The sequence below is a fragment of the Epinephelus lanceolatus genome, chromosome 23 (genome assembly GCF_041903045.1).
Source record: "Epinephelus lanceolatus isolate andai-2023 chromosome 23, ASM4190304v1, whole genome shotgun sequence".
In the NCBI taxonomy this organism is placed as follows: domain Eukaryota; kingdom Metazoa; phylum Chordata; class Actinopteri; order Perciformes; family Serranidae; genus Epinephelus; species Epinephelus lanceolatus.
The window spans coordinates 9,046,502-9,068,779 of record NC_135756.1 but is presented as its reverse complement, the minus strand read 5'-3'; the positions used below and the strand labels follow the sequence as shown (position 1 = coordinate 9,068,779).

General features: G+C 41.3%; 1 protein-coding gene across 13 annotated transcripts in view; it reads left to right on the top strand.

Moving 5' to 3' along the window:
* Positions 1-19,531, top strand: part of ppp1r12a (protein phosphatase 1, regulatory subunit 12A) — a 72,721-nt gene extending 53,190 nt beyond the window's left edge. For 7 of the 13 annotated variants that reach the window (XM_078165418.1, XM_033614701.2, XM_078165417.1 and 4 more), the window contains 8 exons: positions 1,785-1,900; positions 2,083-2,148; positions 5,342-5,358; positions 5,465-5,579; positions 8,454-8,558; positions 8,651-8,698; positions 10,118-10,168; positions 13,827-14,086. In XM_078165418.1, the coding sequence (XP_078021544.1) occupies positions 1,785-1,900; positions 2,083-2,148; positions 5,342-5,358; positions 5,465-5,579; positions 8,454-8,558; positions 8,651-8,698; positions 10,118-10,168; positions 13,827-13,964 (656 nt within the window). In that variant the 3' untranslated portion in view covers positions 13,965-14,086. Of the gene's footprint in view, positions 1-1,784; positions 1,901-2,082; positions 2,149-5,341; positions 5,359-5,464; positions 5,580-8,453; positions 8,559-8,650; positions 8,699-8,884; positions 8,919-10,117; positions 10,169-13,826; positions 14,087-19,066 lie in introns of those variants that run through there. The other 6 variants (XM_078165414.1, XM_033614703.2, XM_078165421.1 and 3 more) reach the window with 4 other exon arrangements.
* Positions 19,532-22,278: the final 2,747 nt, after the last annotated feature.

Here is a 22,278-nt window from a genome sequence, read left to right as displayed (position 1 = left end):
GTGAAGTCAAATCTTTGCCTGAACTCAGACTTAATGTACAGGATTTGCTTATTGTTGATGTCAAAATAATGACGGTCAAATTGTGCTCCTGTGAAAAAACTGACAGAGGTCAAAAGCAGACGATTTAGAGATTTACAAAAGGAGCAGATGTTATAATCTCACAGGCTCATTTTTATCTCTTTCATATGCAAACTCTGTCTTAAATTAAAGGAGAAGACCAGCAGTCTGATGCAACACACGTTTAAAGGGGGCCTATTTAAAACATTTTCAGGTTCATAGTTGTATTTTGGTTTCTACTAGAACATGTTTACATGATTTAATGGTCAAAAACACTTTATTTTTCTCATACTGTCTGTGTTTGAACACCTGTGTTCGCTTTCTGTCGGCAACACTCTGTTTTAGCACCTGTCTGTTGAAACCCCGCTCTAGAAACGTCCCAGTCTGCTCTGATTGGTCAGCCTTTACGGGTCTTCTGCATCTCAGATTCTCTGCACCATCATTGCAGCCGGTTGAGTGACGGTAACGGAGAGTAGCAGCTCTTTTTCCTTTTTAAAATTTTACTGTAAAAGCGTCTGAACACAACTGAACATGTTCAGGCAGGAGTCTGATCTGAAATCAGGGGGAAATTAACATCTGCAGCCGAGATTATATGTTTCCCTGAAAGAGGTAGTGAAAGAAAACAAAGATAGGTAAATGTTTTTACAGTGGTACACAATGAGATGAAGGACAACAGGGTTTACATATGAGTCAAACTTCCATCTGGGACCTTAATGTTGGTTTCCCAATTGTCCCATTTCAACGTGTAGATGTCTCAATGTCAGCTTTTCCAATGCCGCTAGATGCCCAAGCTGACTAAACCAGGAACTGACCGAGGGAGCATCGGAGGCCCTCCCTTCACACATAATAATTACAGGGTTTTCCCTGGGTTTTTTCAAGACCAAGGTGACAAAGGCCTGTAGCGGGGGGCATCTTGACATTTGTACTTTTAGATATGTTTCCCCCCTCTATTAAATATGAAAGGAGGCCCCCCATGCTTGAGCTTTACACTGCTGACTTGTATAATCAGAACAGACATGTCCTGTGATTTTCAGCCTTCTATGATTATGTTTACCCTTTACAGCAGGCACATCCTGACAGCTGAGAATATTACTGTCAGGTATTGTCCCCCCTCTGTTAAATATGAAAGGAGGCTGAAAATCACAGGACATGTCTGTTCTGATGATACAAGTCAGCGGTCCTGAAATGTGTGTTTCTCTTCTATAATACACATTCTACATCTCGGAGGCGCCGTCTTTCCACATACGGGCTTCCTTCGCCTTTCAAACGGGGCAGAGCTCCGTGGGAAACAGTAGGAGAGACACAGCCCGAGGGGGAACCGGGATCTGACACAACATCAAAGGGAGAAGCAGGTCCGTGGAGCTGTGCGCCGGACGAAAAACAAGCGTGTCGCACTGAATGCGTGCCGCTACAGTGTCGCTTTGGGTTATGAGCGTGCATGACGCGCATCTACATCGAAAGTAATGGGTTTGAACGAAGAAGTTAAGGATCCCCTAAGACAAACGGACAAGGAGGGAAGGGAATTTTGTGTTTCTGGGTGCTAATTCCCATCCAAAATTTCTGAATGTTCGGGCAGTCCAACAACTTGTGCATCAGAGTGCAGAGTAATAATTATACTAGTTATTATTCTTCTCCTTATCTTTTAATTTGGTGTCTTTTTGGTGTCATGGCAGCAACATCACCTCTGTGTCATGTGTAATCAACCATTTTTTCCTGCGCTTGGACAGAAATGGACAAAAAGGAGGAGGAGAAGGAGGGAGAGGACAAGCCCCGCTCCATACGGGATCGCAGGCGGCCCCGCGAGAAGAGACGCTCCACCGGCGTCTCCTTCTGGACCCAGGATGTAAGAGACTTTCACACAGTGATAGAAGTTTTTCTCTCACCATTAAAGTATTCATGGCACGGTTCATGAGGGGCGGCGGCGGATTATAACACCGACACAACCCCGAGTTCCTCTTTGATCAGTGGGATAACGAGAGCTGCGAGTCGTGCCTAACCCTTTTATCTGTGCTTTTTTAATTCTAGGGTGATGAAAATGACCCCGACCAGCAGTCCGACTCAGAGGAAGGCAGCACCAAGGGAGAGCCACAGGTAACGCAACACACACGGGGCAGAAAGTGGATAAAACTGACTTTTAATCAGGAGCCTTACAGCCTGACAGCCAAAACCAAACCATCCCTATTGCGTTTCTTGTGTGCCGTGACTTCCGTTTGATTCTTGCCCCACTGCACTTGTTCTCTATTCTGGTCCGTCCTCATGTCTCATCTCATAAAGTCAAGGCCGAGCAAGTCCAGCAGTCTTTGATATTCAGCACTCTGCCTGCCCTGTACAGCTATGATTTCCTCCCCGCCCACTTATCTTTCCTTCTCACCGTCCGCAGCCTTTGAATTTTTATTGTTCCCCCTCGTTTCCATCTTCTGGTGATTGTCTGGTTGCTGCGGTGACCTTGCAACACCAAAAGTGGTCTCAGCCATAGATGAGTTTTAAGGGTTTTAGAAACATGGAGACATAGCAAGGAAAGGAAGTCTGGGTCACTGGGGTCGAAGCACACACATGAATAATAATAATAACTTTATTTATATGGCACTTTTCAAGCTTAAGCACAAAGTTCCCTCCAAAATTTAGAAAGTTAAGAACATATATAACTCAGTAAAATGTAGTTCTGTTTACAAATAAATAACTTAAAAACAATGAATCCTTCAGACCAGGAGAGAGTCTCTGTGCACTTAGCTAATCGTCTCTGAACCCCACAACCCACCAGCAGGTTTGAAAGGCATGTCATCTTTTAAATATTACCCAGATTCCACCGTTTATCATCACCAGAAACTGTAGAAACAGAAATTGTCAAATTTTTAGTTTTCCGATGGTCCTTGAATGTATCATGTGAGGAACACTTGACAGTTTAAGTCCCTGTACGCACTAAATATGGAGTGTGGACTGGTGACTGGAGAGGTGCCAGTTCACCTCCTGGGCATTGAACCCCCAACCACTCAGGGCGCCTGTCCAAAGCAGTCTCCTCTCTCTGACATCTCTCCATTTAATGCATGTATAGGTCCTGTATGTGTGTGCGTGTTTCCAGCCTGTTTGTATATGACAGTAGAGTGGAAAAAATTTAATCTTACCTCGGATATTAATAAAATATTTCTTCTTCTGATTCTTCTTCCTTCTTCTGATTCTTCTTCTTAGTATTATTATTATTCTGATTCTTATTCTGACTCAGATTCTTCTGATTCTTCTGACTGATTCTGATTCTGATTCTTCTTCTGACTCTGATTCTTCTGATTCTTCTTCTGACTGATTCTGATTCTTCTTCTGATTCTGAGTCTTCTGATTCTTGTTCTTCTGATTCTGATTCTTCTTCTTCTTCTGATTCTGCTTCTGACTCTGATTCTTCTTCTGACTCTGATTCTGCTTCTGACTCTGATTCTTCTGATTCTTCTTCTGATTCTTCTTCTGATTCTTCTGACTCTGATTCTTCTTCTTCTGATTCTTCTGATTCTGATTCTTCTTCTGATTCTTCTTCTTCTGATTCTTCTTCTTCTGATTCTTCTTCTTCTGATTCTTCTGACTCTGCTTCTTCTGATTCTTCTTCTTCTTCTGATTGTTCTTGTTCTTCTGATTCTTCTGATTCTGATTCTTCTTCAAGGGAATTATACACACTGAGTGCTTCACATAGACAGAATGAGCATAAAACCACCAAATCACCAAAATCATATAATCCTGGAGCCATAAATATTGGAATCAAGTAAGATGCAACATTTTTAAAAGACTTGCAGCAGTGTGAAATATAAAAGGAAACCATTTCAGGCTGGAAAGTCCTAGCTAGTTAAAGGCTAGAGTGAAGACATTTTTAGCTTTCTTTTGAAAATATTTAGTAAGCCAGCTGCCCTGATATCTGTAGGTAGTGTGCTCCATAGCTTTGGGGCGTCATAGACAAAGGTTGCAGTCCCAATTGTCTTTCAGCTGTTGCTGTAAACCTCCAATAAATCAGCAGTACAGGATTACAGTGTTCTTGAAGATAAACCGTTAACAATTAAACTGTTTTGTAAAAAAAAAATCTGCATCATCAAGGCAGCGACCAGCAGTCGTGACAAAATTCTGTGAAACTTCATCTGAACTGTCAGCTGCTCACACGGAGGAGAGGACAAGAGAGGTTATAAGCAGAGGTTGTAAATTGTAAATAGTTGATGTAAAGTGCAGTATAGTGACACAAAGGTTGTATCCATATCCATGGATGAGGCAGCGTGAGGCAGAAAGGGCAGTGTTGTGAAAACAGTGCTGGCTGGATGAACATCCTGTTTGAATAGGAGTGTTTGCAGCGTGACATTGAGAGCAGACAGTAGTCGTTTACTCGAGTACAATCAGTGGGGATATATACGCTGCATCCAGCCGTCACTTTCAGGAGGACAGTCGACAGGGTGGAGCAGCAACAGAGCACTAAATAGGAAACAAGCAATTATCTCTGCGTGGAGATCGGAAAGCGTACAGGAAAAGCTTCTGAGTGTCTTCTCTTCCTGCCTGGATCTCTCAATTAAAAGCAGCAAAATGTTAAAATGTGTTTGGGCAATGCAGATTTGGAAGAGATCGTGTTTTATAGCAGACTTTAAAAGATTTACACACAATTATTGAACCTTATTAGATAAACATCAACAGGACTCACGTTATAAAACACAAACAGGAGCATTGCTTTGTTATTCATGAGTCGTGACTGCCAGATTGTGGCTGTAATCTCTCATTGTGCATTGAATGGAGCCAAGCCGGCTGTGTATCTGATCAGCTGATGGTTTTCCTTGAAGGCTTCAGGACTCCTTGACTCAGATTGTAGCATTGTTGTGTCTCCGCTGCCCTCTGTCCGCCCCAGGAAGCGGACTGCAATTTTAAAATAGCTGGAAGCCCGACCCTCGGACCCGACCTCCCTATCTGATGTCTGGCCCCGTTCTGGGGGCCGCTGCACAAAGCGCAGCAGGCCTGCAGACGAAGTAGGCCTCGAGGCAGTTTGCTGGCATGGCAGCTGTTTAGGAATAAATCTGCATGTATTTGTGTGTCGTGCAGGAGTGAGTGTAGGAGGCAGATTGCAAAGGAGGGAAGTTCAGGTGCTGATGGATGCAGAGAGGCTGTAGAATCTGAGAGTGGAGGTTTAGTTTAAAATGTCTCGTCTCTTCTGTCTGTTCAGTTTGTTTATGTCTGAATAAGAAGAACATTAAGACGTGTCTGCTTTCAGTGTCGTGACGTGCTTTTCTCTTCATCATCATTAACCTTTGCTTTCATTTGTGCTTTCTTACAGAGTGACAGGTTGTCCAGGTATGTTTCGCCCCCTTCATATTGTCACACTCTTTCTTATTATCCTTTATACGTTACCTGTACTGCAAAACAAATTTTTTAATTTTGAATTATGTTGTTGTTGCAGGAATGAGAGCACTTCATCTATAGATCGCAATGACACTCTTAGCCGTGGCTATGGTGAGAGTCGGAGGACATACTCAAGCCGACTGGACAGAGACGACACCACTGATTATAAGAAGGTGTGTACTGGATATAAAACGCTACACACACCGCTGCTTCAGCTTATCTGAATGCTGGGTTTAATTCCTACGACTGGCAAAGGATGCAGTTTGACTTTTGTACAGGAAATTTTGTACATGGGTGTGATACTAAGTTATGGTCTACACTAAAATGTGTTTTACTAAGATGTCACTGATTGATACTGAATAGGCCCAAGTACCAAATCAGTGATTCTAATGATTTGGCAGCACAATCCAAAGTACGAGCCAACAGCAGGAAGCACTGAGTAATAGAAACAGGTCTGAAGGCAGAGCTGACAAAAATTGGCTTAAATGTCTGTTATAAGTTTGTCACATCACAGAAATATGTGTCATTAATCACCAAGCCAAATTTGAAAGATTAAAAAAATCGCTAAGTATATAAAATTAGCTCTCAAAGTCATGGAAAAACAAGCACTTCTCTCTTCTGTGAAACATTGTGGGTGTGTCCGGAGGGGTGTGGCTGCAGCCTGTTGTCTCATGACTCCAGGCTGCAGCCATTCAGTCCTTGCCCACTGGCGGGAGGGAAGCCGCCTCCGTGTGCTGTACAAGGACGTAACCCCGCACCTGCAGCCGGTGGAACTGGAGGATGTAATCCAGGGAGGGAGAGTGTCTGTTCGGCTCCATTGACTGAAAATATTTTTTCCAGCGGATGTCTTAGTTACAACATGATTGAGCTAACTGGAGTAGTTTCATGTCGTATCAAACAATGGGAGGCTTTTAACAGATGACGTCCTGATGTTAGCTTTGCTGCTGCTGTTAGCTGTCCCTGTCAGCTGCAGCCACTGATGCTTTCTAGACATCGCGATTTCCCAAAACTGAATAAATACCACGCATAGCAACACAAAACTGCTTTGCTAGCTCAATCATGTTGTAACTAAGATATCCGCTGGAAAAGATTTTTTTTTTTTTTTTTTACACGGACCGTTTATTATCCTTTATTTATTAGTTACTGAGTTATTACAGACACCGCTAACGGCTAACAGCTAACGGTTAGCCCAGCTTATCTGCGATAATTAATTACTATTAATTACAAAACGTGCACACAGAAATAGTAGTGTTTGTTCGATCATTGTGTTTATAGACTTTACAAACATCAGATTAGTCTAAACGGTGATATAGTGACGTGAAAAATGTGAGCCCACTAAATCCAGAACACAGAAACCTAGAAAGGTTTGTGAAGCCTAGCTCCACAATTCAATTGTAAATGGTTGAAAGGCTATTTTACACATTTTGAGGAATACTTTTATGACCTATTTAATGTGTTTAGAAGAAAATAGCAGAATTTGCTTTTCACGGACTTTAACATTGTAGCTTTTTACCAAATTTTCAATAAGAATTTACCGTATTTAAATGGAATCAGACTTTTCAACTCTCATCAGATGATTGCTGATGATTAGCTGTTGCTGCTGTTAGAGGCAGCGCTGAAGGACCGTCTCCGTCAGCTGTTCTTTCTGCCTGATTAGCACAAGCTAATACAGCAGCAGCAGCTAACATCCAACACTGAGCCAGTAGACCAGTGTTTGGCAACCTATACATGCAAAAGAGACACTTTTGCTGGCGCACACACACACTCACAAGCATACACATAGCTACCCCCTCCAAACCAGAGGCAGCTGCTGGTCTTTCAAGCAGGGACATCATAAAATTTGTCATATTGTAGCGAGGCAGTAACTTATAAAAGGAACATTTAATGGAAATCGTTTTTCAACCACACTCATGCCACAGAAACCCAGCAGAACACACCTCAAAGATTTTCAAATGGGTTTAAACACCTGAACTGTGCTGTACAAATGGTGAAAATTAGCTATATCGCGGCGGCACTCTGTCAGAAGACTCCACTCGCAAATATCCACATGGGACTGAGCTCGAAATGTGATGCCCTGTCAATCAGAAAGGGGTTCAGCCTGTTAGACAGTTCCTCCTATCATCATGCATACACCGAGCATCCTCTCCCACCTACCGCTCCATCAGGTCCCAGAGAAGCTGAGCCTCCCTGGAAGTGACGATTTTGTCGTATTTATCCAGTGAGCGTCTTGCTTTGCTGCATGAAAAAAACTGCTCAGTGCTGTCTCATAGGAATGCTTGGAGGCTCCACGTCCACCGTGCTGACATGAGAATGTATGACAGGGAGGTCGCATTTGAAAACTGGTGATAAACAGCTGACGTTTGAACATCATAGTCATGATGTTAAATGCATCCGAGTGCACGTTTAATGCAATTTAAATTCTTACTGTAATATGAATTCAGTAGTGCATATTTGACCATTTCTTCTATGAAATTTTAGGGGAAGTTCAGCCTGCCTTGTTGTCTCAGAGCAATCGCCCCTGCTCCAAACACTTAAACACTGACACAGCCCAACTCTGTCATCTAACCCAAACGTTAGCCTTGTGATGCTAACAGTGAGTCCTGTCACTGTGTGTGCAACACTGTCCCAGTCATGGAGCTCACACTCGGGAAGCAGTAGTCTCATAGTACACAGAGAAGGGCAAGGAGAGTACACCATAAACTGCTCTTGACTTGACCTATTTTGCTGTAAAGTTGCAGTGATCGGACAAAATTGCAAGGTCACACAGAATTCATGGGATTTGGCTGAATTGACCTGACAACTGGATCACTCTCTGTTTTCCTCAGAGTCCAGTTACTCTTGTTGTTCCTCCATTAATGCAACCTGGGAATAGCCGATACCGATAGCCACCGTGGGAAGACAAAAGCGTTATCCTCTTCCTGTTTTGGTTGTGCAGTGGTGGACATGCTTCCTTTGTTCCATACTCGGTGGCAGAGAGAATTGCATGTTAGAGTCCCTTGATTGTTTACTTGTCACACTTGTTGATTATGTTTGTGTCTCTTGTGCAGCTCTACGAGCAGATCTTAGCTGAGAACGAGAAGTTGAAGGCCCAGTTACGTGACACAGACCTGGAGCTGGCAGACTTGAAGCTACAACTAGAGAAGGCCACACAGGTACATGGAGCTCACGCTGTTTCAGCTCATCAGTATCGACAACACCATTAGAACTCCTCATGACGAATGACTTGTATGTTTTCCTGTTGCAGAGGCAGGAACGCTATGCTGACCGATCACAGCTTGAGATGGAGAAAAGGGTAATGACAACACCACTCTGTTTCGCACGTCCTTTGTTTCAAAACACTAAACTTTACTGAACTGATGTGTAACTCATGTCTCTCTCAAGTTTATCTCAAACTACTCAGACGTCTTTGTGTTATTTCTGATAAACCCGAGCTGCTTTAAACATGTTGGTAACACTACCGATGGGTTTATGTCTGAAGGTAACAAGCAGGCCCCAATATCATCTGGGTGGTGGTATGATCTTAACCTGACTCTGTATCAGTCTACTCTCTGCTGCTGGCTGTCGTGTCACACATGTAGTCAGGGGGGGGTCAAAGGGACTTCCCCTCTCCCCCTCATCGCCACCCAGAACACTGCCACCTTCTCTCTCACCTGACTTAAAACCTCAGAGGCAGCGTGTGGTCACCTCTTCTCCAGACTGCTTATTCTGTTATTCGTGTGTGTGTGTGTGTGTGTGTGTGTGTGTGGAAGTGTGTTTATCTAGTTTATACAGGAAGTAGATCAACTGTAGATCATTACATTGCTGTTGAACGAACCTGTGCATGTGTGTGTTCATGGTGTTTTTTCACTCATGCAGTAATATGCTGGTGTCTTCAGCTGCAGCTGTTTAGCCATGAAGCCATAATCCATAGATTTATAAAATTCATCCATTATTTTTACGCCACGTTTAAGACATCCTCCATTTGTCTTCACGTTTTATAATACAAGAATGTCCTTTTTTGTTTTGTTGTGTTCAAAAAAGACATTCTGACCCTTGTGTCCATGAGTCATTTCATTTAGGGGTTAGTTTGTATTTCTTTAAGTGGGGTTATATGAGGTACTTCTCCATCGCTAAAGCTAAGCAATGTACTGTTCCCTGTTTGAATGGGCTGTGTGCCTGCAATGTAAAGCAATAAGACTAGCTAAAACCATTGCGTACACATAAACCGCTCTTCGTTTGTTTATTGTGGCTAAAGTACGTTGTCCTGCTGCCTCCATCCACAGCAGTACATTGTTTAGTTTCTGTGACAGTACTCCTGCCTGCTTCTCCAAACTGAGGGCTTGCTGACTGCCATCAACTGTGGGTAATACACAGACTATGGATAAAGTACCTCACACAACCCCACTTAAAAAAAATCCAAACTATCTCTTTAACGTACCATCCAACACATCTCCATGTTCCCATCTGTGGACTCATTCCTGCCTTTGATATCCTTACATATGAATTACATACACGTCACTGAATATGTAAGTCAGACCTGGCTGTTGCTTGCAGACGCCTCACGAGACATGCGTGTGTTCAAGTGTGTGTGTGTGCTGTCGCTACACCCTCACCATCTTCCCCACCATATTTTATGCAGTGTGTAGAGCCTGCACTAAAGTGTGCTTCCTGCTAATTGTCTCCATTAAATGTGCGACTCCAGAGTTTAACCTGCTCTCCTCCGCCCCCGCAGGAAAGAAGAGCTCTAGAAAGGAAGATTTCTGAGATGGAGGAGGAACTTAAGGTACACACAGTCACAGACATACACACTCACACACACACATTATACTCTCTGTTCATGCACAGTGGGGTTTAGAAGGTTTCCATTAATGGAGTCAAGAACACAGCGAGTGTGGAGGTGGTACTTGTGAGCTCCAGCATAGTGCTAACAGCTGTCACGTCAGTCTATCAGTGTCCCTTTATGTATAAATCTCACTTTTGGGGGTTTAATAGGAGCAGTGAGTCATGTAAAATGCCACCATGTTTAAAAGATATGTTTTACTTTCATTGTACCCAAATAATATTTCAAGAATCTGGAAACATGAGCAGTGACGATCAGACAGGTGTTTAATAACATTTCAGATCTTAGCAATTAACATCTGGAGTGCAGTGTTATTATAATCAGTGGGAATAATGGGCTAAATTACAAAAAACAGGTCCCAGGTTGTATTAAATTACATTTTCTTAGAAATACTGTCATGTCTGTTTTTAAAAAAGGACAAATATGATGTAGTTGATAAAGGAAAAAAAAAATCATCTTGGCCCAAATGTGAGACGATCTCCCTGTTCAGACATATACATGTTGAGAAAGTAACCAGATATTTTTGTCATTGCATATTCAGAGGACATGTAGCTAGCTGATCGTGAGGAGATGTTTGCTGTATGTGACAAAAACTTTTCAAGCTTCGGAAGACATGGAGAGCCTTTAATTTTGTCAACAAAAACTAGGACTAAAAATGTTCGGCAACGCCCTTTGTCCTATGACAAAGACGAGACGATGACGAGACAACACCAACATCACAAACATTAACCACGACTTTATTAATATGCAGTATTGTTGACAAATAAAAAAAGACCTTTGCCTTTGAAATTGTCGCACGTCTAAAAATAAATACAGTCTCACGTTGTTTTCTTGTCAATTCGGCATCAGTATAATCCTCAAAGAGAAACTGTATTTGCGTACAAACTTTTCCTTTTTGGTTTTTATTGCCTCGAAAATGAAAGAAAGTGGTCTAGGGGGTAATTGGCCGTTTTTGACTAGTTTTCATTTTACCTTTAAATTTCACCTTAAAAAAACTGTTAACCTTGCCTTGTTTGGCATCATTCTTTTCAGCACCACCTCACCTGTGTGACTTTACAGTTATTTTTTCATTTTGACATACTGTATTAACACACTGGACCTAAAATCACATAAAAAACATAAAATCCGAGTAGGAAAAAGTTAGATTTTTTACTGTGAAAACCACAAACATGTCTAACGAACCATTTGTGTAACTTAGAATAAAAATATAAATTGTAAACTTCAAAAATATATGTCCTAATTTAGCAAACAACAACGTTATATATAACTATTTACATTAAAATGCAAGCAATGCCTCAGGCGTTTTTTTGAACAACTATTTACAAAACAATCAGATGTCACACAAATTATTTGTCAAAGGGAAAAATGCCAGCACTCACAAATGTCCTTTTGGTAAATTTAATAAACCAACTTGGGTGGCAGTACCAGAAACACAGACATTTTGACAGAAAGTCTTTTTCATAGAAGAAGACTTTCTGTCAAAATGTCTGTGTTTGTCGCTGTTTTTGGCCATGTACCTTTCTAGGGGATTTATTTTGAGAGTGCTTGCTTTTCTCCTACGTGATTTTACACAAATTATTTGTGCCACTCTGAAAAACAGTTCCTGTCCACCACAAGGCACTACAGGAGGAGGACACAACAGTAGGACAACAGGAGTGACACACACTGTGTGGCTCTGCTGCCTGAGCAAACGGAGATCCGGACCTGGTGGGCGTGCCCTGCCACACCGTCCGCTCCTCTGTGCGGACCTCCGAGTACCGCTCAATGCGGTCGTTGGAGGCTCATTTTCCTCTCTCCTCTTCCAAAACACACTACACCACACACTAAGTATACACTCCAAACACGCTAAACGTCACAAATCCCAACTCTATCTGTGATCGCAATCGCGGTCTCTCTCGCTGCCGTCACTCCCACAACTTCCCCCTCTTCCCCAGGAACAAATGATGTGTGTTGCCATACAATTTTGTGATTGGTTGACGTGGTGCATTTTTCAACCAAAAGGAAAGGGCGTGTCCTTTTTTTTTGTGTTTTTTTTCCTGTTGCCTTCAGCACTTTCGTTGGGCCGAATGGCCCGCTTTTACCGTTTCTTCCTGCATCAAACGCGGATCAAACGTGACAAAAATATTCAGGAAAATCATGGCGTTTATTATTTATCATAAGTCCGGTTTTATATGGCCTATCAAGACGATTTAAAAAGTGGTACAAAGTTTGAAGTTTGCACTTTCCACACAAAATGAAACGGAGACTCAGCGAGGCTGCGTGTTGCTGCTACGTCGTCTCAAATCGGTCATGTGATTTTGACGCGCCGGCGCGGTTCTGGACCGCAGAGGGTTAAAAACAAACAAACCAGAAAACAACCTGGAAAAAGAGCTTAAAAATTAAAATAATAATTATGCAACATAATTTGAAATATGTAATAATAATAATTATAAATCTAGTTTTCCGCTGTCTTTTTCTTTTCCATAGGTTTTGAAAAATAATTTCCTAAATGTTTTAACTTTTTGCAATCTGTGGGACATTTCTTACCAAGTTGCTCATTGCCTTTTTCCCCTGATTTCTGAAAGAAATTGCACCAATTTTCTCAGGGTTCAAAGGTTTGAATACTCGTGAAAAGTGTCTGAAAGCAGCACAAGAAAAGTGATACAACATGCTAACGTTATTAGCACAAGCCTATGGCATTTTACATTGTATAAATTAGCCTAGCTGCTAGTGGACTTTTCCTCTACTCGTATGAAGCCAGGGACAACAGCAACATTTAACAACCGACAAAACAACTGTCTATAAACATGTTTTCCAAACAAATATAGCATGCTAACGTTATTAGCACAAGCCTATGGCATTTTACATTGTGTAAATTAGCCTAGCAGCTTGTGGACTTTTCCTCTGCACTTATGAAGCCAGGATAAATCACACACAAGAAAGGCTAAAAACAGCTCCTGATGAGTCTTAAAAATGAATATCTAATGTTGTGAATACGTAAATTTACAACCTCCACTCCTGTAAATGTGATTCCTGTTCAATACGGTATCTCGTATCTCACCTGTGTCCACATGTTCAACTCCTCCTGCTAAACGTGCATCTGTTACTCAGCTCAGGCACATCTCAGGTCAGCTGCTGTCATCTATGTTGACATCTTGGTTAAGCTCCTCCACTGAGACGGCCAATTAAATGTCCCTTTTCTTGGAACTGATGTTAGACGACAGAGAGAGAGAGGGGAAAAAAGTCCATTAAATCCTAGTAAGCAAGTGTTGTTCCCATCGCTGTGATAACCAAGTGTGTTTATTTTTAGGCAGCTGGCTGATCTTATCAGTGTCACTTTTCCATTCTATCTACAAGCATCACGCTGAAGCGGAAAAGCTCTTAATCATTCCTTCGGTTTCCAAAATCTGTCCCCATTTTCTAACAATCTTCCTTTTTCTGTTCTCCCTCTTCTCCTCTCGGCCCCTCTTCTCTATTAATTTATATTGTCCTGTCTTTCATTAAACCTTTCTCTCCTCACCTGTTTCTACAAACCTTTTCCTCTCCTGCCATTCTCTCCTTCCTCCTCCCCTCCTTTCTCTTTGTTTTCCTGTGTTGTGGTTGTTGTTTTCCCCCCCTGCAGAACCTCCCCCAGGTAAAACAGGTTCAGGCCCTGCGGCAGGTTAAGGAGCGGCTGCAGGCTGAGAACCGGGCCCTGTCCCGCGTGTTGGCAAAGCTCTCGCAGTCCGCCTGCAGCCAGCTGCCCACCGTCGACCTCTAAGCCACGTCCATCTGTCCACCACCATCTCCTCCTTTTTTCCTGTCCTTCTTCTTCCTCACCTTCCCCCTCCCCCCCTCCTCCTCTTCCCAACCCCATTCTTCTCATGCTCCATTCGTGCTCTGCCCGCACCCATAGACAGGCAGGTGCCCAGCCGCCCAACCACCACTGGTTTTGTAACCTCCCCTTTCCGCCCCCCTCTGCCTCCCCAGAGCTTTTGGTTTTCAGATTGGGGAGGGTGTCTTTTTTTTTTTTTTTTATTTTCACAACAGGACACTCTCCTTTTACAGTCGGCAGCTGGCAGGTGATTTCCACAACTGTCAGCTCGTAAACATATCCTACATATGTCAAACTAACGAATATATCTACAGTAGGTGGAGAAAGGCTCAGGTAGGTGTCATTAAAGGCTGGCAGGTGTCTAAATTTACTCCAAAGCTTAATTCCGAACGAACACATGAATCACTGTAAAGGAAAGTGTCCTCTTTGTAGTTCCTAGTTGTGACGCTTCCATCACAGGGAGCTCAGTTGTTCAGTTTGGCTTGTTCTGGCTTCCTTGCATGAAGTGGCTTCCTTTTTTGGCATCAACCAAATTTTCAGAGATTGGAACCTTTCCTTTCCCCCTCCCCTCGTTTTCTCCCCCAAATGTTTAATTTTGACAGATGACATCAACAAGCATGGACACAGGCTCAGCATTGTGCCTGATCAGTATCAAGTATAAACTCATGTCAGAACATGAATGAACATGTGAGCTAGCAGTTGATGGTCATCTGTGATCAGTACATGAGTCTGTTTTTAAGGGGACTGGAATCTGTTGTTGGAGTGTCAGTGACGTAGAACATGCGTCACCCTACTTAAAAGGTTAGTTTGGATTTTTTGAAGCGAGGTTGTGTCAGCTAGAGGCAGTGTGTTAGCTATAGTAGATGTCAGTCAGCGCACCACCTCTTCAAGACGGTCTCGGTCGGGTTGTTTTGGTGCACACCTGAGTGTGATTGCTGTGTTCACACCTGCCCAAGCGAACCGCACTGAGGGGGCAAACGAACTTGAGTTTGATTGAACCGAACCAAACAGGGCAGGTGTGAATTGTTTTCAGTGGGCTGCCATCTACTGTACATGTAGGTAACACACTGAGTGTCGATAAGTACCTCGCACAACCCTGTTTCAAAAAATCCGAACTATCCCTTTAACGTTCACCACCACAGTGTCTGTACATTTTTTAAACAGTCAAACACTAAGTTACACGGTTATATATGTAAGCATCTCACAGAATTAAAGACATACTGTCACCCAAATAGCAGAATTTTGTTGTTTTTGTTGGTGATACTTAAGTGTACTGAGTTTTGTTCGGTATCATCATCAGTCCAGCGTCTCAAAATCATGCCAAGATTGAGATAAAGTCGATACAAGAATTCATCCGTTACGACTCAGTCTAACCCTCCAGAATTAGGGTGTTGTCTGCCAATCAGACGTGATGGAGCTTCACCTTAGATACTACGGAGCCTGGCAGGTGTCATGAGGGGAAACACATACATTCTGCTCTTCAGTAATTTGAGTCAGACTCTAAAATTACTAATAAATGTGCACAAATTAACAGAATATAATGCTGAACAATCTCACTGACATTTTAACAGGCTTTTTTTTTTTCCTCCTGGGGATCAGTCTCATCCCGACATCTGTTGTTGAACAAGCTAAATCTGAAGCATAGACACATTTCTTTATCCAAGGTGTACAGAACAATGCGCTCAGTTAAAGTGGCTCGTTGAGATTATCTTGTAAATTTCACTTTCTGTTTTGAGTTAGGCGACACAGTGGTGTACAGCATAACTAATTAGTAGCATCCAAAGCAGAGCAGTATTGCCAAAACAACATTCAAAGTAGCGTCATAACGTCATATTTTTATTTACAGTGAATTTCTGGCACAGAGTATTTGTTTTAGAGTGCTGTAGAGCAGGGGTTCTTAATCTTTTTGACCTTGCAGTCCAACTTTTCTAGTACAATGTGGCCCGGGGCCCATTCAGATATTAACATGTTTAATTGATTTTACTCTTGGTTTGATTTGTATTCAATAACTAGATCAACTTCCAATCAATAAGCTAAAAACGTATCAAATAAATTACATGATACAATGTGATCATCACAGAAACATTTATTTATCATGTTGATGTAAATCTACACCTCCGTCAAGATGCCGAACAGGCTAACAGTTCATGGGACAAATGTGCTACAAGAACATATTTGACAACAATTTTAAAGGCTCAAGTTACAGCAGAAAGGATGGCCTCTCAAAAAAAAAAAGAAAAATTAGAAATTTGACAAATAATATTATGTGGTGATAAATACATTAAAATAATAAAAGTTTCAAATTAAATAAATAAATAACATTAAATAAAATAGAAATAAAGTGCAAATGAAACTAAAGCTTATAATCACCAAGTTTAAAAATAAATAAAAAAATAGATAAACTAGTTACAATACTCAGTTACAATACAACCTCCCACCACTTGGTGGTGGTAATTCGTCAGTCAGTTGTTTAACTGTTAAACAACTGACAACAGTTGTTTAACTGTTAAACAACTGACTGACGCATTACCACCACCAAGTGGTGGGAGGTTGTATTGTAACGGAGAGTGTCAACTTAACAGTATGCGGCCCACAGGTGCAAAAATGAATTTGTTTCGCGGCCCTCTAGGTGGCGCTCGCGGCCCACACTTGGGCCGTGGCCCATGGTTAAGAATCCCTGCTGTAGAGTGAGTGAATAAAGCCTGATTTATGGTCCTGCGTTGACTCAACGACGTCGCTACGTTGTTGCCGTGACACCGTCGTGAACCCTTCGAACTTCTCCGTCACTCCTTTTCATCGCGGTGCAATTCACCGCCAGAGCGGTAGGAGGCTGCGTTCCTTTCCTGAGTGGTTGTAGTCGTCTCTAGTTGATTCTTTGTTTAGCTTCCGGCTTTTCCGGTCACAGAGAAATGAACGTGGATCATGGACAGACGGCTCCGGCCGTATCCGTATCCGTATTGAACGTTGAGCATAATGGCATATATATAATGAGCCTTAATACTGCAACATCTACATTGCAACAGAAGATGTTTAAAGATGGCGGGGATGGCGCAATCTGGAAATACGGAACCGGAAATGCGTTGCTACCAAGCAAACCAATCACAGCCCTGCCGGTCTGTGCTAGGTCTGCGTTGCCTCGACGTGTAGTTACATTTTTGGGGAGGTGCACGTCAGGCTACGCCGGGGGCTACGGCGAGCCTTCTGCGTAGCCCCGTACCCTACGACGTAGCGACGTCGTTGATTCAACGCAGGACCATAAATCAGGCTTAACAGACAGGTACTTGACAGAGACAGCAAACTAGCTCGTCAACATGGCCAAACACGCTGAATACATTCAACCGTGTAGACCTTGTGAACTAATGACTAAGGAGCATTCTGGACCCCCTGGCTGGACCAGTTGGGAACCACTGCAGTAGAGCTCGAAGGAAGGAAGGAAACTGAAATAAAGTGATAGCAATTATATTTATATGAGTGAAATAACTCAGTATTTGTTGGCAACTCGGTACCAAAAACAGCTGCTAGCTTACAGTTAACACAGTCACATTGTGGCCGCTGATAGCTCCATTTGCAACCCATATCTGCCCCGTCGTGAAGTCTGACTCACAAAGGATATTGCACTGAGAACACTCACATAAATTTTGCAGCTGTGTGCAGTTTGCCTTTTGTTGCATCTGAGTGCAATCATGTGGCAGAGTATAATAAAAAACAGTAATCAGAACAATGACAAAGAGAAAAAACAAAGAAGCGAGTTCCAGGTCCTGACAGACGATGTACAGAGGCACATGTTTTATTAATATGCTTCAGTCAGCACCAGCTCTGATGGAGTGTGGCAGTTAGTGCTGATCTTTGTGAACTGGCCTTACTTAATTTAAACATACTGTATGTAAAATTCTGCCACTAAGGGTTTCTCAACCGACACAGTAACAGAAGACGGAGCAGTGTCGTTACTGCAGGCAGTTCCTCCTGGTTAGAATTCCGTCAGTGTTCATCGTTCAGGAGCTGAATTTACGCAGAGGTCTCTTCCTCTCCAAAACAAACAGATCAGGTGATTAAAACTAGTAAGAACACTGATCGAATAAACGTAAAAAAACAGTGTTTCTCCGATGCTGTTCGGCACGGCAGGGGCTGGAGACGAGTTGCTGCTGACGTTTGCGCAGCTTGTTTCTCTGCTAACTTAAGATCCAGACATCCAGTGACTAAAATCCCTCATCCAGTCAAATCACACAGTTAAAAACAACCAATATCTGTAAAATTATATTGTAATAGTGTGGCTGAAAGCTGGATAAAAGTCAGTTTATGACAGCTTCTGGCAGACAACCACAACCTTGATGCATAGGTAAAGGGGATATGACGACATGAACAGTGATCAGATGACACAGATTTCTATGGGTTTGAACATTGTTGGAAACATTTAGGATGATGTAAGTGCACAACTCAAAAACATATATAACATCGGTCCAGTCAATTTTAAACACTTAGATGCAGGAAAGTTGCATATTATCTTTAAATATCTGCAGATAACATGGGAGCACCAAGATGCTTTTTGCTTGGCCGCACAGTTACAACTTGCAAGAATTAAAAGAAGAGTTGTTCCTGACACCTGCCGGGCTCTGTTGGAGACGATACAGCGATCCACATGTCAAACTTTCGATGCACTAGATCAGATTAAAAGTGACTTTGTGTCTCTGCTGTGTATTTTTGTGGCTGCCGTTGAGCAGCCGCTCAGACTCTGCATGGCTTTCTCAGGATCTTTGGCCTGTGGTGTGCCCGCTTTATACTCCTCTCTGTTTCTTTGACTTGGGACAAAGATTTAATTTTCTTTTTTCTCTTAAATAAAGGAGAAAACAAAACATGAGCGATGCTGTGTGACTCGGAGATTGCTTTACACAGGCTGCAATTAACAGTTTGTAAAAACCGGCCTGACTGGTTTGACGACGCTTTGTGTCTGTTGAGACTTGTCTAAGCCTTCTCTCTCTCTCTCTCTCTCTCTCTCTGTCTCTCTGTGTCTCCTCCTCCCCCTCCCTCTTTTCCTTTTTCTTCCCTTTCAGATGCTCCCAGACTTGAAAGCAGACAACCAGAGACTAAAGGACGAGAACGGAGCGCTCATTCGAGTCATTAGCAAGCTTTCCAAGTAGAACAGACCCCCTCTGCCCCGCCCCGTCTTCTGCACCCCCTCTAGTCCCCCATGGCAGTGACTAATGGAATTGCACATTTAGATATTAATTGCAACAGACATCAGAGACAAGACTCCGTTTTTTTTTCTTTCTTTTCCTCCTCCCAGCTCTTTATCTCCCCCTTTTTTTGCTCCACCACCACCACTGCGGCATCCATCCATCCATCCACCTCCTCCTCCTCGACTATTACCCACTCGATCGTGTGGCTGCTGTCCTGATAGAACCACTGAGTTTACAAACAGGAGACGTGTGATCAGCATGTAACCGGGCGGGGAAGCCTGAAAACTATTTAACCAATAAGCCTTAGTTGTACATAAAAGAGGAAAAAAAGAAAAAACACTCGCAGCGATCTCTTCTCTCTCTTCTCTCTCGGCTATCACTGAAGAACAGATATTATCCGACACCTGATTTTATTTGTGCCACAATCTTTTCCTCTCCTTGTGTTCGTGTTGTGTGCTGTGCAGTTTCCCCTTTTTAAAAACCCCTTAAAGTGCCACTTCTGCCCCGTATCGCTCCTTATCTCCTCCCTCACACACACACAGTCACTGACGCACACACACTCGCGCCCCCTCATTTTTTTGTTACCTCTGTGTGTCTTCCTCCAAGAGGGATTTTTTTTTTTTTTTTTTAAATTCTCGCTTTAGCGGAAAAAAGAGGCGGACCTGGTGGAATTTAAGCTTTCACTGTATGTGCAATATGCATTTCTTTTTTTTTTTAATGCTTTAATGATGAGTCCATCACAAGTAGGATTTTTCACTCTTCCACCGCTTCCATCGCTCACCTTCCTCCTCTTTTTTTTTTTTTTTTTTTTTTTTTTTTTGTTTTAAGTTTGTAGTGTAGTCAGTTTATACTCTGTATTTCTCACTTTGTTTTAGCAGGTACTGAGTGACGCTGTATATACCTGTATGTATTTGTTTGAGACCAGCACATGGCATGCGTTTATGGTTCCCGTCTGTTACTATTAAAAAGTATACAAAATTCCAGAGGACAAAAAGGTGTGTTTTAATTATTATTTCTTTTATAGACATTGGATACATAAAGTAGAGCCGCTCTCTCGTTACACGGGGACGACTGGCAGTGTTCAGTGCTTTAATTTTTCTCCAGTTTAAAATAAGTGTTCACATAATTGTGAGATTTAAAAACAGAAAAAAAAGAGAAATAATCGCTTCACTACATTTCACTTTCATTGTATTCAGTATCTTGGAAGAGTGCTGTTAATTTTGTTTCCAATTTTTTTTTTTTTTTTTTTTTTAAAGCTGTAGTATTATAGCCAAGGTGTTGTCACTAAAAATAAAAAAAGAGAACTATCTTAGGTATCGCTAACCCAGTCCTTTTTACAAATGTCTACATGCACTGTCAATGCCATGTGAGGAGTCTTGATGTCAGGTTAAAGCAAATCGCCACCATCAAATATTCCATGCATCTGAAAAAAAAAAACATTTTATGCATTTCAGTGGCCTTTTAAGATATTTTAGTAAAAGTTTAAAAAATTAAAAAGGAAAAAAAAAGTCGCTGCAGATGGGCCGATGACCATCTACTCTGGTTTAGACTTTTTTTTTTTTGTTTGTTTGTTTTTCTTTATTATTATTTTTTTCCCGTCATCTTGTAAAATAGGTGTGTGGCTTAATACATGCAAGCTGTGCTGTGACTACCAACCACTGAAGAGTTCATTAAAAATAAACTTGTACATTGTAAAGTTCCCACGTCTCATTATTTAATTATTTAAATTATGTTTTTTAATAACTCTACACTGGTTTCACTTGATTCTGATTGTCTGGCCTGTGGGGTTGCTTTCTCGAGAACTGCTCATACACACAACCTCACACTCGAGACTGCGCTTCTCTTGGTCCCCAGCGATACACCTGCCAAGTGTTTAGTAAAACGGACAAACGGTTCCTGAGACACTTGAAGGACAAACAGAGATTTGATGGATGAATAAGAGTAAAGTCTCTTAAATAGAAACAATGATGTAGCTCTGGATTATCAGTTCTCACTGTGAAATGTTTTACTGGGATTATTTCTCTGTCAAAAAGTACCTAGTAATATGCACTTATTCTGGAAAGAAACATTGGTGTTTTTCAATACAAGCACAACAAAATTGTATTCACCTCCATCATATTGGAGCAGAAGTCTCATAGAATCAAAACTGCCTGTGTATCTATGGAATGCCCTTCAAGTCAATATTAGATGAATAAATAGATCAATAAATTAATATGGCATGCTAAAATAATTAAATAAGGAAATAAATACATGAATAGATCTGAATATAATGTCAAGAAGTCAGTATAGTTCAATAAATAAATTGGATTTTATTTTTAAAACAGGATGGTTTTCAGGGAACTACATGTTTTAAGTTTAGTGGATTTTTATTTTATTTCACACTTAATTTAGGATTATTTAGTGGCCACAATTTCAAAGGCATATTTATTTATTTAATATTAACTTAAATGGCACTCAAAAAGGCTCCTTTTTTTTATTTCAGGGGACTTTTATTTCAAAATTAAAACTGCCTGCATAACTATGGAATTCCATTTAAGTCAATAATAAAACAAATAAATAAATATGGCTTTGAAATAAATACACAAATAAATGTTAATATAAATTCATCATTAAGTCAGTATAATTCAATAAATAAATAGGTTTTTATTTTTTAAAAAGGATGTTTTTCAGGGGAAAAGATTTTTTTTTCATATTTATTTTAGGATTTATTTTGTGGCCATATTTATTTTCTAAAGGGCATATTTTTTTATTTTATTTTTTTATGCTGACTTAAATGGCTTTCTTATACAGAATGTTTTTAATTTTTAGGGGAATTTTAGTGAATATTTCCATATTTATGTCAGGATTTATTTCATATTCATTTCTTGCATAGGCATATTTATTTATTTATTTAATATTGATTTAAATGGCACTCCATACCTGAGTGGACAAGATTAGGGGCTTAACAGAAAATACTTTTATTTTTATTTATTTATTTTTTTAACTCTTTATTGAATTTCAAAGCTTTTCAACAGTCATTAGTGTACAGTGTTAAGTGAAACAGGCAATTTTTAAACATCCTTCACCCATCTCAGGTCATGAGGCAC